At 49.5% G+C, this 15,000-nt stretch overlaps 1 protein-coding gene across 2 annotated transcripts in view; it reads left to right on the top strand.

Moving 5' to 3' along the window:
* Positions 1-15,000, top strand: part of LOC135257711 (kelch-like protein 29) — a 191,024-nt gene that overhangs the window by 175,087 nt on the left and 937 nt on the right. For both annotated transcript variants that reach the window (XM_064340753.1, XM_064340752.1), the window contains exons 11-13: positions 2,221-2,414; positions 10,406-10,550; positions 14,398-15,000. The exon at positions 14,398-15,000 is cut by the window's right edge and continues 937 nt beyond it. In XM_064340753.1, the coding sequence (XP_064196823.1) occupies positions 2,221-2,414; positions 10,406-10,550; positions 14,398-14,581 (523 nt within the window). In that variant the 3' untranslated portion in view covers positions 14,582-15,000. The remainder of the gene's footprint in view (positions 1-2,220; positions 2,415-10,405; positions 10,551-14,397) is intronic.

Genomic DNA, 15,000 nt, shown 5'->3' with positions numbered 1-15,000 from the left:
CCTGAAACAAACCTTGCACACTGTTACCTGAGTGTGTATCTGTAGCTCACATACCTAAGCAGTGTGTACCTATAGCTCACACACCTGAGCAGTGTGGTCCTGTAGCTCACACACCTGCGCAGCATGTACCTGTAGCTCACACACCTGCACGGTGTGTACCTGTAGCTCACACACCTGAACAGTGTGTACCTGTAGCTCACACACCTGCGCAGTGTGGACCTGTAGCTCACACACCTGAGCAGTGTGTACCTGTAGCTCACACACCTGCGCAGTGTGTACCTGTAACTCACACACCTGCGCAGTGTGTACCTGTAGCTCACACACCTGCACAGTGTGTACCTGTAGCTCACACACCTGCGCAGTGTGTACCTGTAGCTCACACACCTGCGCAGTGTGTACCTGTAGCTCGCACACCTGCGCAGTGTGTACCTGTAGCTCACACACCTGCGCAGTGTGTACCTGTAGCTCGCACACCTGCGCAGTGTGTACCTGTAGCTCGCACACCTGCGCAGTGTGTACCTGTAGCTCGCACACCTGCGCAGTGTGTACTGAAACTAACACACACCTGGCAGTGTGTTCTCCTGTACTACACACCTGCGCAGTGTGTACCTGTAGCTCACATACCTAAGCAGTGTGGTCCTGTAGCTCACACACCTGAGCAGTGTGTACCTGTAGCTCACACACCTGCACAGTGTGTACCTGTAGCTCACACACCTGCGCAGTGTGTACCAGTAGCTCACACACCTGCGCAGTGTGTACCTGTAGCTCACACACCTGCGCGGTGTGTACCTGTAGTTCTCTGTATGAGCTGGCCGGTGTGTTCCTCGTCCGATTGAGTGATCTGTAGCTGGTGATAACTGCATCAGCAGAATCAATACTCCCTCTTCAGCAGGGAGGGTTTGGGGCCCGAGGGGAGGGGGCTTATTTTGGGCAGACAGGGCTGTTCTGTGTGCATTATTCACACCCTGCACCCCCCTCTGGAGGGAGTGTCTCTGCAAACCACTGGACATGAAAGCGGAGGAGCCTGTAGCACAGGAAACACACAGGAGCCCTGTCTCTCTGATCCACACCCACAGGCTGCAGCCTATAATACAGATACAACTCTAACCCTCTACACACACACACACACACACACACACACACACACTCACACACACACACTCACACACACACACACACACATACTCACAGGAGCCCTGTCTACAGGAGCTGCTCTGATCCAAACCCACAGGCTGCAGCCTATAATACAGATACAACTCTAACCCTGTACACACACACTCACACACACACACACACACACACACACACACACACACACACACACACACACACACACACACACACACACACACAGGACCCCTGTCTCTCTGATCCACACCCACAGGCTGCAGCCTATAATACAGATACAACTCTAACCCTGTACACACACACGCTCACACACACACACACACACACACACACACACACTCACACACACACACACACACACCACACACACCACACACAACACTCCCTGACACACCACAGCTCACAAAACACACAACCACACACACACACACACACACATATGTGTGTCGTTAGCTTTTCTGGGCCAGGAAAAGCAGCAGTCAGTTAATTATGCTAACAAAGGCTCCACATGTGTGTGTTTATATTTCTGTGGCATTTACCGTACAGAAGTTACATCAGCATTTATGATAAATTCTGTACGTCTTTGTCTGATAATAAAACAAACATGGGTTGCATGAATGAATAACAGAAGTGTCTGGGGACGCATTTTTAAATGTGCATAAAAAGGAGAACTGCTGTCGGCTATATTTGGACAACGTTTGTACATTAAGACGTCTCTACGCACCGTACCTTATCATAAGAAAAAAAAAACCGTATGATCTTAATTTTAATTAGGGCACGCTCTTGTTTTTAATTAATGGTTTTAATTAAATCAGTGAGTTACACAGTTTGTCACTGATTTTGAGGTGTATGCACAGTGCATATTGCACTCTTCAGCCAGAACGACTAAGGGCTTGATGTACTGACACCTTCAGCATGTGCAAAATCATTTTAGCACGCGCAAAACCAATAGCACGACTCGTGATTGGTGCAAAACGAGTATCGTGACTTGTCATTGGTCATTGGCGTGAGATGTTTTTGTAGCCCGGGCTAAATGTCCGGGTGAGTCAGGCCCTTAGATGTGATGTTTCCGTGGCGACCGCTGTGTTCCAGGTACGACACCATCACCAACCAATGGGAGACGGTGTCTCCGCTGCCCAAGCCGGTGCACTCCGCGGCCGCCACCGTGTGTGGCGGGAAGGTGTACGTGTTCGGGGGGGTGAACGAGGCGGGCCGGTCCGCCGGGGTCCTGCAGTCCTACGTCCCGCAGACCAACACCTGGAGCTTCATCGAGTCGCCCATGATAGGTACGTCCTGAGAACCGCGCTCACCTCTGAGATTGTCTCTCACACACACACACACACACACCCTTCTGAGAGCCTCTCTCTCTCTCTCACACACACACACACGCACACACACACTTCTGAGAGCCTCTCTCTCTCTCTCTCTCTCACACACACACGCACACACACACTTCTGAGAGCCTCTCTCTCTCTCTCTCTCTCTCACACACACACACTCACTTACTTCTGAGAGTCTCTCTCTCTCACACACACACACCACATCTAAGCCTCTCTCTCTCTCTCTCACACACACACACACACTAGTCTAGGCTCACACACCATCACACATGCGCATGAGACCTACCACTCACCCACACACACCTCTGACCACACCACACGAAGCCACACACACACTCACACACACGTACGCACATACACACGCAGACACATACACACTCACACACACACACAAACACCAACACACACACACACTCATTCACGCACACACCACACATCTTGCTGATGGAAATGTGCTGAGTGTTGTGTGATGTAAATGATCATTTAGCAGAAAAGGTAATAATGAAACGTTTTAAATTATTAAAAAAGCAATAACCACAGGTGTTGTTGTGAAGCTGATCTGGGGAGCCACTTGCAATAAAAACGCCGCGCAGCCCTATATTTAAATGCGATGCTAATTAGCGTGCGCCGCGTCCGTGATGCATAATCCCAGCCATCCTAAAGACTCGGGGGGGGGTGGGGGGGCGAATACTGCCTGGGAGAGTGTGTGGAGTGCTGGAGGAGGGGAGCAGGTGTTGGGAAGTCTCCCCCCCCCCCCAGCCTGGCCCGCGCGAGTTAGCGCTGTTTAGCCGCATGCTAATTATAATTTTCTGTGATTTATTTGCTTAGCGGTGCCGAGTGACCAGCGCGGCGGGGTTCAGCCCGTTAGCACAGCTGGGTGTTCGCGCTAAAGCAATTATGACCAAGCGCCTCTCTCCAGGTTGCAGTGCCAGTGCCCCGCACCGCACCGCACCGGCTGGGACGTGAACCAGCAACTCCTCATTTACAAGCCTGGGTCCCTGTACCGCTGTGCTGCACAGCTGCCAGTTCACAGGGGTTTAGAGTTGTGTAGCTGGGTTTAGTGCTGTGTAGTGGGGTTTAGTCTTGTGTAGTGGGGTTTAGTGTTATGTAGTGGGGTTTAGAGTTGTGTAGTGGGGTTATTGTTATGTAGTGGGGATTAGTGTTGTATAGTGGGGTTTAGTTTTGTGTTGTGTAGTGGGGTTTAGTGGCTTGTGTAGTGGGTTTTCAGTGTAGATTATTTGTATCAGTGGGGTTATGTGATGTTGGATGTCTCTGGCTGGTGTTTTCCTTGTATTGCATCCACTCTCGCTGGCTATCAGGATGTATTTTTGGAATTTCTCTTTTGCCACTGTGCTGCTGCAGATCAGGAGTTGGTTTTGTGTGTGTGTGCAGATGCAGAGGCAGCGTGTGTGTGTGTGTGTGGTTTGCTCGGTGGGCTCGGGGGGGGGGGGGGTGTCTGCTCCAGTGTAGGAGACTCTAGGCGCATGCACACGCACACTCACCTGTACACACACACGTATACGCTCACAAACACTCACTCACAAAACACATGCATACTCGCACACGCACACACACACTCACCTGCATACACACACACACACACACTCACCTGCATACACACACACACACACACACACTCACCTGCATACACACACACACACACACACACTCACCTGCATACACACACACACACACATCACACTCAGGCCTTGGGGACAGACTGTGCTGCTCGTTAAAAAGCCTGCTTGTCTTCAACAGCCCTTTTATATTTTACAATCGACTGAAGGGAACTTTGTAGCTACACTGTTTCAATTTTCCTTTTTTCGGACGGGTGGGTAGTTTGCTGAGGTCCCAGCTGACCGATATTCTGTTGTTCTGAAGATGCTATCAAACCGGCCGCTAGAACAGGGGGTTGTTTACATGATTTAATGAGTGGCTCACACAGCCAATCAGATGGGTGCATCTTTATCTGTTGTTTTTGTTTTTGTTTTTTGTTTTTTGCTAACAGGATTTCCTGAATACCATAGCCAGGGATTATCTGTATCTTTGACCTGTGTCTGTGCTTGTGGCTTTTTTGTTTGTGTCGTTGGCTTGTGTCTGTGCTTGTGGCTTTTTTCTTTGAGTCTGTGTGTGTGTCTTTGGCTGGTGTTCCTCTGGGCCCAGCCCCTGTGACTCCAGTAAAGCTCTGCTGCCGATTGGCTGCGTTCTTCCATCGCCAATTTCAGCGCTACGGAAACTGATTGCGTTCGGAATCTGACTCGTTGGACCGCGGGCGGTACGCGCGGCGAATGAGATGCCCCGCGTGGCGGTATCTGCGCAGATGGAATCTGAGATGCCCCGCGTGGCGGTATCTGCGCAGATGGAATCTGAGATGCCCGGCCTGGCGGTATCTGCGCAGATGGAATCTGAGATCCCTGGCCTGGCGGTATCTGCGCAGATGGAGTCTGAGGTGCCCCGCGTGGCGGTATCTGCGCAGATGGAATCTGAGATCCCCGGCCTGGCGGTATCTGCGCAGATGGAGTCTGAGGTGCCCCGCGTGGCGGTATCTGCGCAGATGGAGTCTGAGGTGCCCCGCGTGGCGGTATCTGCGCAGATGGAATCTGAGATGCCCCGCGTGGCGGTATCTGCGCAGATGGAATCTGAGATGCCCCGCGTGGCGGTATCTGCGCAGATGGAATCTGAGATGCCCCGCGCGGCGGTATCTGCGCAGATGGAATCTGAGATGCCCCGCCTGGCGGTATCTGCGCAGATGGAATCTGAGATGCCCCGCGCGGCGGTATCTGCGCAGATGGAGTCTGAGATGCCCCGCGTGGCGGTATCTGCGCAGATGGAGTCTGAGATGCTGGCGCTGCGTGTTTCACAGGGAGACGGTGGAGGGAGATAGCGGAGCGGAGGCCGCTGTGACGGGCTGGGTTTTTTGGGGATAAGGGCCGGACCCTGTACACCCTTACCCCCCTGGCAGGGCAGCGGGGCAGCGGGTGGGAGCTGTGGCACAGCAGGGCACAGGGCACAGGCTTTTCAGGCCCACAGGCTGCTGGTGCCCCTCCACACAGGGGCACTGCCCGCAAATCACCCGGCTCCAGATTAATATCCCGCCGTACACATCGATTTTACGATTGTGCTGAGCCACACTCACCCCCGGCGGCCTGTGTTCTGCAGGTTGGAGTGCCCGGTCGCCGTGGTAATCCCGTCTCATCTCCACGGCCCGCTCAGCCAGTGCAGCGGGGCGGGGATCGATGCGAAAGCCCTCAGATTCAGTCCGTTTCGTTCTGTCAGTCCTGCTTTAACTGTTTCTGACCCGCAGGGATCAGCTGAGGACCAGTGCTCCTGCACAGTGAGCTCCCAGCCCGGCGTGCTGTGCAGTGTAAAATACAGGCATGTGTATTAACCCTTTGAAAAGTAGGTTTTCTGGAATGTTTTTATTTTTTTTTCAGAATTCTGAGTCAGTGTGTTCTAGAACTCCATTGCTTTCAGCATCAGAATGTTCAGTTAACAACGTTCTGATCACGTGTATATCCCGTAAAGGGCTAAACAGTGGCTAGCCGAAGCAGAGTGAACAGCGCGCTATACACATGTAGCACTGTACACTCATAGCACATGCTAAATGCCAATCATGTCCAGAGTATAGCATAGAAGAGGGCGTGGCAGGGGGCGGGGCTATTTTAAGGGCGTGGACCATGCAGGACTCGATTAAAATGGTCTTAATCACACCTGCATTGTGTCTGACAGCTGATTGGTGGAATAACTGTTCCCTCACCCAGGCCAAAGTGCTGATTGGAGCGTCTGTACAAAGCCTGGCACTCCAGAACCCCCACTGAACCCCAGGGGTACGGGAGAGGCGTCCTCAGTAGAGGATGATTTTTGGGGGCGGGGTGGATGTGCCGGGTGTGTGAGATCCAGCTCTGAAAACGGGCGAATGCAGAAAGGCTCCTGCCGGCATTTTGAGACTGTCGTTGGCGTGTGCAGAACGATGCTGGCTGTGCGCTCTGCTACCACTGTATTTTAATTAAGTCTCTGGCATCTAATCCCCAATAACAGGAGGACAATTTCACTGATTTATTCCTGATCCGCTCAGATTCACAGGCTGCTTCAGATTCCTTTTGTGTTCCATTTTTCAAATGGGAAAATATGTCCCTGCCTGGCCAAATGAAAATAAGCAGCTCAATTATTTATGTATGAAATCAATCGTGGAGCTTTAAGTCCGTCTTTAGTGGTGTGGGGAAAACAGTTCCACTCTTGAATTGGCTAGTTAAGTAGACTGCTGCAGTCTCTTTCAATTCTTGACTTTTATTTTTTATTTTGAGGCTTAAAGGGACTTTTTTCCTTAACAAGACTGACTATTTGTTTCTTTTTTATGAACAGGAGGCATTATTAATGAGACGGCACCATTTAGACAATGGCAGGCTGATTTAATTATTCACAGTGCTCATAAATCATGCATTTATCTCATGATTACGAGGATGGAGTAAGGAAAAAGATCATTCAATTCCTCATAAGTTATACCACGTATTTATATGTGTAAATGTGTGCATGTTCAGTATGCATATTTATGTTATGTATGTTTGGGTGCATTCCTGCCCATGCTGCGTTCTCCAGTCACGCACCTGCTGGGGATTGTGCCTCCAAGCTATCCCTGCAGTTGAACCCTGCCCAGGATAAAGGCGAGGTACCTAGAAGCGTATAATGGATGGACCCTGCCAGGATAAGCGGGTATAGATAATGGATGGACCCTGCCCAGGATAAGCAGGTATAGATAATGAATGGATGATGGATGGATGTTTTGGTGCATGTGTATGGAACTGAAAAATCTGTGATATTTAATCTATAATTTTGTGAGATTTGACAGCGAGAATTGCTGTCTGCCACTTTGCAAGAAGCTGTTCTCTGGTGCAACGTAGGTATTGATTTGTTAGGACCAATGACAAGCTTTTAAAACAGCAAAGCCATGCCCCTAAATAACCTGCCAGTGTGTGTGTGAGTGTGTGTGTGTGTGTAAGTATGTGACCTTTTGCTCTTTGCTCTACTGTTCCCAAGGAAATAAACAACAAACCAGTTGTTTTTGCAGAGAATGCTGTAGATTAAATTTACCACTGCAGTAAAGTGGCCTTACCTGACCCCGTGTGACCCACCTGGCCCCCCACCCCCCCAATCCCCCCATAAAAACAAGCCGAGCATTCGCTCAGGGGTCGCAGCGGAACAGGCTGAGGGTGGGGGCGCTGCCGCGTACAGAGCAAGAGCAGAGCCCCAGATCCGCCCCCCCTCAGCGGCCGCAAGAGTTCATCAGGACGAGGCTTTATAACCTGTAAAAGAGGCGGGGCTGTAAATCTGGGCTCAGTGCATTACACACACCCAGTCCAGCATCTCCCCTGGGCTGTTAGCTCGGACATACGGCTAAATCCATATCGCTTACTGCCCGCTATGAATCACAATACCTCAGCACAGCGCCCCCCGCCCCCCCCACTCGCGTCCGGTGGGGGGGCTCCTGTCTCCTCGCAGCATAGACGCCATTCCATATTTATTTAACCAGTTTTCTTCCAGCCATTTTAATTCTGTCTGTTCTTCCAGTTTGGAGTGACTGGTTCATGTTCACGGGCCTGTCCCATCTCTCCCAAGCCCCCGGTGCTTAAACAGGGCACTGCCCAACTCCTCCCCCCCCCCATATAGACTGCATTTCAGCGTCAGCACGTTAGCACAGTAAATCCCCCGGTGTTGAGCAGGCACTGGCACTCTAAATGGTTTCTGTGTGACAGAGGGGCAGACCCCTCCAGCTGGGGGGTACTGAGCGGGCGGCAGCTCCTGCGGACGTCGCACTCTGACTGGGGCGTGTGCGGCTGCTCTGAAGCTGCTCTATCTATTAGCAGCATTAGCAGGGTTAGCCACCGTTAGTAACATTAGCACTGTTAGCCACTGTAGCACCACCTTTAGCAGAATTAGCATATTTAGTGTAGCTAATATGCTACACTAAATGCTTGGGACGGGTTTGTCCCTGGGATTATGCACTAGCTTTGTGCAGCTAATAAAAAAACTTGCCAAACAGAATGTGGTAGCGGACGCTCTGTGGTAGCGGGCGCTCTGTGGTAGCGGACGCTCTGTGATAGCGGGCGCTCTGTGGTAGCGGACGCTCTGTGATAGCTTTCACTTTCAAACGCAGACTGAAGACTCATCTCTTCATGGCTGCACCTCTCCCCACCCCTCCCTAGCCTATAGTTCAGTTCATTGTACCTAGCTAGGATAATTTGATTATGTTAGTGTATCTGGCAGGATTGTTTGTATGATTAGGTGTGATTCAGTGCTAGTTTGTACTTGTAGGATTCTTGCTGCTGAACAAGCTTACTCTACAGGGTTGGAGTCTGATCGATTGGTCACTTTGGCACACGATCCTTACTTCACTCTAGTGTTCTTTTGCGCTCTACATCATGAACCTATGCACTTGTTGTACGTCGCTCGGTAGAGCGTCTGCTAAATGCCTTAATGTAATGTAATGTAATGATAGCGGACGCTCTGTGTAGCGGCTCTGTGTAGCGGACGCCTGGTAGGGGCGCTCTGGTAGCGGGCGCTCCGGTAGCGACGCTCTGTGATAGGGACGCTCTGTGATAGGACGCTCTGTGATAGACGCTTTTGTGGTAGCACGCTCTGTGTAGCGACGCTTGTGGTAGCGGCGCTCTGTAGCGACCCTCTGTAGACATAAGCGGACGTCTGTGAATAGCGGTACTACTGTAACGACCCGTGTAGCAACTTAGGGCGCATCTGTGTAGCAGCACGCCTGTAGCAGATTGCGATCTGTGTAGCGGACGCTCTGTGGAGGGGCGCTCTGTGATTAGCGGACGCTTGTGGTAGCGGAATTGTGTAGCGGACGCTCTGTGGTAGCGGACGCTCTGTGATAGCGGACGCTCTGTGATAGCGGACGCTCTGTGGTAGCGGACGCTCTGTGGTAGCGGACGCTCTGTGGTAGCGGACGCTCTGTGGTAGCGGGCGCTCTGTGGTAGCGGGCGCTCTGTGGTAGCGGCGCTCTGTGGTAGCGGGCGCTCTGTGGTAGCGGACGCTCTGTGGTAGCGGACGCTCTGTGGTAGCGGGCGCTCTGTGGTAGCGGGCGCTCTGTGGTAGCGGACGCTCTGTGGTAGCGGACGCTCTGTGATAGCGGGCGCTCTGTGGTAGCGGACGCTCTGTGGTAGCGGACGCTCTGTGGTAGCGGACGCTCTGTGGTAGCGGACGCTCTGTGGTAGCGGACGCTCTGTGGTAGCGGACGCTCTGTGATAGCGGACGCTCTGTGGTAGCGGATGCTCTGTGGTAGCGGACGCTCTGTGGTAGTGGACGCTCTAATGGGGCTCTGGCAGGCCCTTTGCCCTGCGTACCCCGGCTGTTTGCTCTGCTGGAGCGTGGACGGGCGGCTCTGATCCGCTCACTCATTCTGACTGACTGGGGCTCCATACTTCCCTTTGGTCTTCTGTCTCTCTTTCTTTTTTTTTCCTTCTGTTCTTCAAAGCGTGGTGTTCTGCAGCAAAAGTTTTTGTCTGATCGGGAAATTGAACCGGAAAAGGTACCAAAGGAACAACACTGAATTCACTCCACGCCCACCCACCCCCCCCCCGGTTGTAAACATCGTTTCAACATCTCTTCCGAAACAATATGTTTAGCTGAAAGCAGCCATTGGTTTTTGTTTTTTTTTTCTAAAAAAAAGAGAAAAAAACAGTTGGAAAATGAGCAGAAAAATAAATGTGTTGCTTTCTCAATTTCCTGTTGAGGCCCAAGTGCAACAGCAGGCTGGAGATTGCTGTGATTTTGCATTCTGCCCGAAACAACGGGAGAAACGACACATCATCCATCATGAAATTTTCTACGTGAGGGAAATTTAGAACCGATTCCTTTGTTTTTTGTTTTTTCCCCCCTAATCTTATTTTATTATGCGCTTTTGTTCCTCTTCCCTCGTCACTGTGCAGATAATAAGTATGCTCCCGCGGTCACTCTGAACGGATTCATCTTCATCCTCGGGGGAGCCTACGCTCGAGCCACCACCATCTACGACCCCGAGAAGGGCAACATCAAGGCCGGGCCCAACATGAACCACTCCAGGCAGTTCTGCAGGTACCGTAGCGCGGGCGATAGCAACCTGAGCCACTGTGCCGCTAGCGTTAAGCACTGTTAGCCACTGTAGCACCACCGTTAGCAGCTTTAGCAGTGTTAGCCGCTGTAGCACCACCGTTAGCAGCATTAGCACTGTTAGCCACTGTAGCACCACCGTTAGCACCAATAGCAGTGTTAGCCACTGTAGCACCACCTTTAGCACCAATAGCAGTGTTAGCCACTGTAGCACCACCTTTAGAAGCATTAGCAGTGTTAGCCACTGTAGCACCACCTTTAGAAGCATTAGCAGGGTTAGCCACTGTTAGTAACGTTAGCTGTGTTACTCAATGTAGCACCGGCATTAGCAGAATGAGCATATTTACTGTAGCTAATACGCTACACTAAATGCTTGGGACAGGTTGTCTGTGGGATCCAGTAGATTATACACTAGCTTTGTGCAGCTAATAAAAAAAACTTGCCAAACAGAATTTGGGGGATGGATTTAAAGCAAAAATAGGCTACATTTTTTGTAGCCTAAAGTGAAAACAGCAGCAATCTTGGGTTGTTTCGCTAAAGGAATGTAATATCAGCTCTCTGGAGAGGGTCTTTGGCAGGCCTTCTAGGGGGTTTGATATCCCATTTCAGGACTGATCGGTTACATGCAGATTACCGGCTAATTGGGACATTTTTGGCTGCAGTCCCCGCAGCGGGACGAGGCCACAAAACGTGCCTCTGGGTCCACTTTCACCCAAATTATGTAGAATGTTGAACATGTTCTACGGCTTAAAATCCACTTCAGATCCCGAGCTAAGTGTTATCAGATTTGATTCTCAAATGAATGCAGCATCATTTACAGTGCAGCTCTTGATATCTCACACCTTTCCCGCTCTTTTTACGCCGCTTGTTGAATGGGGCTCTGGGATCAGTGTAGTATTGCTCATTCAGAGCCATAATGGCAGTCTTCTGTGAGTCTGCCTGTGTGTGACTGCACAAAGAGGAAACTGGAGTGTCAGCTCGTCTTATGTAAACGGAAATATCACTCAAATCCCAGAAGCTCATGAAACGCCCATCTGTTTTGAACCAAAGTTTTTAATCCGCTCCAGGCTAAGTGCTTCTAATAGTTTGGTATGAGCGTGAGGTTTTCTGGCCGCATTGCTGAATTATTTCTCCTCTTTCTCCTGCAGTTGTGCGGGGTGTGTTTACCAAGTAATCTTTCAGGCTGCTGTTAGCTCCATCTGCCTCCCCATCTCAGAGCAGATTTAATAATGCACCGCAGATTTACTGAATCTACATGTATCTGCGAAGTGCAATGCTTAGCCACACACATCCGAGAGGAGTTTTCACTCAGTGAAATTGACGGCTAGCCTGGGGATTATCTAGACAAACACACTACAAACCTATTACACTCCACAGCAGACCGAGTGTGTGTGTGTGTGTGTGTGTGTGTGTGTGTGTGTGTGTGAAAAGCGAAATACATAAGACTATAGTCTTATGTCCAAAAATGAATAAAAAAATTCCCCCAAAATTTTAATATGTCATTTTTTAAATTCAGATGAATAGGAATTTATGTTTATATATCAACCAGGTTGAAATAAATAAATAGAAATCTGTTTTTAGAATTTATGATGAAAAACTCTTTCAGTGAAAAAAGCTAAATACATGTCCAATACTTATGTCCAAAAATGAATGAAAAATAAATATTTTTTTAAAGGTAATTTTTTCTTTTAAATAGATAGGAAATAAGATTATAATCTTAAATCCAAATATTGAATAAACTGCGAAAAATCTTTAAATGGCATTTTCTGATTTAGATGAATGGGAAATCCAATTTATTTAACAACCATGGTGAAATAAATGAGTAGAAATATGTTTTGAGTAAATTAAAAATGTATTTGTGGAAAAACAGCAAAATAAATAAGACTATAGTCTTATGTCCAAATACTGAAAAAACTGCAAAAAAATTTAAAATGCCTTTATGTCATTTTGATGGATGGGGAATCACATTTATTTAACAACCATGGTGAAATAAATGAATAGAAATGTGTTTCAAAAAATAAAAAAAACAAAATATATGCCTATAGTCTTATGTCCAAAAATGGAAAACAATGCAAATATTTAAATAATTGTTATGTTTTTATTCTGCTAGATAGGAAATTATATGTATGCAACAACCACAATAGAAATTTCTTTGAAGAAACCCATGATGAAAAATGTTTTTCAGTGGAAAAGCAGCAAAATACAAAAGAATAATAATGGAAAAAATAAATTTTATTTTAATGTCAGTTTTGCATTCAGATGGATAGGCACTCATGTCTGTGTAACTGATGTGGTGTCCAACAGCCCAGAAAGACTCGGGAACCCCAAAGAATTAGACGACCACAGCTGGTCCAACCGGTGACAATTTATTAACCAATGAGCTTTCAGGGAGAGCGTCTCCCAGGCAATCAAAGAGAACTCTGAAGAAACCTGCTGATAAATTCATCTTTATTGGCAAGAAAAGCCAACACATTGGCCCCTCCCATAGAACGAATCCACCAATTACATCCCACCATGGTAGCAATCACCCATCTTCGAACACAGCTTGCCCCCCCCCCCCCCCTCACTGGTTATCTCTTCAGGGTCTCTACTCCATCCGCCCCCGTGTCCAGGGTCCTGCTCTCTCCCACCCCTGGTTAGTTGGGGGTCAGGGCCTTGAAGTAGTGGGGCCTCCGTACACATTCGGTCCTGGAATACTGCTAAAAGAATGAGAACAAGAGACAGGGCGCGACTTGGCCAGAAGCTCGGGTCAGACTCAGACCACCACATGGAGTAGATACCTAGAAGGTTCTACAGGATTATGTTTACACACTCAGTTCACTTATTACGTTAATTATTGTTGTGGTACATCTCCCAGCCCTATTCCTGATCCCAACCATTACTATAACCTTGTCCTCTAACAACAGACTTTAGAATAATCCTAAATATGTGTTTGTACCTGATTATATGTTTTCTTGCATTAAGATGAATGAAAAACTAAATACGCATAATCAATATAATACAAATGCACAGCTGGAGTGTCCAATCTTATCTGAAAAGGGCCAGTGTGTGGGTGCTCTTGGTTTTGTTTTTTGTTTTGTAAATCCAGCCCGAGGAGTAAACATTAGTTTTTTTTCTATCAAGTGCTTTGGCGCCCAGCTACAACTCTGTAAATCTGAGAAAATGTACCGCTTTAAAGTTCGCTTTAAAAAATGGAGCACTGTGCATAGTAGGCTGGCGTTGGCGGCTGAGTGTTTGAGGACAGGGGAGAGTTTGGCGGTATAAGTGAACTGGGCCGGGGCTCTGGGGGGGCCGCGTCCTCGGGAGAGAGACGGAGTCATTAGCAGAGCGCCCAGCAGGAGACGGAGAACGGGGAACGTGACGGGGGAGAGAAGGTGGAGGACGTTTTTAGGGACGTCGAGAAAGACTGATAAGAGTCATCAGAGGGAGATGGGACAGATTAAGGAAACAGTGAGGAGCAGGGGAGGAGGGGCGGTGTGAAGAGACACTGACGACTCAGTGGGCAGAGAGACCAGCACTGATGCTACAGGAGAGCTAGTTCTGATACTGCACAGTACTACAGGAGAGAGCTAGCGCTGATGCTATAAGGCAGTACCGTACTACAGAATAAAGCCAGCGCTGATGCTATAAGGCTGTAAAATGCTACAGAACAACTAGCACTAATGCTGCATTCTGTACAGTACTACAGGAGAGAGCTAGCACTGTGCTACAGGCTACATGGTGCTACAGAAAAGCTAGCGCTGATGCTAAAGGCTATATGGTGCTACAGGAGAGAGCTAGCACCGTGCTGACTAGCAGCATGTAAGGTCTTTATCCTTCCTCTCCTCCCCAGCGCGGTGATCCTGGACGGGAAGATCTACGCCACGGGCGGGGTGGTGAGCAGCGAGGGGCCGGCGCTAGGCAACATGGAGACCTTTGACCCCAGCACCAACGCGTGGACCCTGCTGCAGGGCATGCCCTGCCCGCTGTTCCGCCACGGCTGCGTCGCCATAAAGAAGTACATCCAGAGCGGCTGACTCCGCCCCCCGCGGCCCGCGATTGGCCGCTCGGACGCGCACGCCCACAGTGAAGCCACTGCCTCCCTCCTCCCCCGTCGGTCCGTGAGGAATGTAGACGCTAACCTTCGCCGTCCGGTGAACCCAGGACCCAGTGCCTCCGCTATGTAACGTAGTGTAACACATCGCACCTTAGGGCAGCGCCACTAGGTGGCACTAGTGCAAAACTAGCTTGTCGGTTTGAGACAGACGTGGTCTTTTTTTTCCCCCTCTCTTTTTTCTCCAGCCGTAACTGACAGCAGTTTTTCTCCCCCATTTTGTCATGTTTGTCACTAAGGAGCGTTGGCAATTAGATCACACCTCCATCTTGTTCTTCTTTTCCTTTCCATCTGTGAAGTACAAATTAGCTGTCAGTTTGAAACCACGGCGACGGCGGACGG

Source organism: Anguilla rostrata, chromosome 6, assembly GCF_018555375.3.
Source record: "Anguilla rostrata isolate EN2019 chromosome 6, ASM1855537v3, whole genome shotgun sequence".
Classification (NCBI taxonomy): domain Eukaryota; kingdom Metazoa; phylum Chordata; class Actinopteri; order Anguilliformes; family Anguillidae; genus Anguilla; species Anguilla rostrata.
This window is presented reverse-complemented; position numbering and strand designations above follow the sequence as displayed.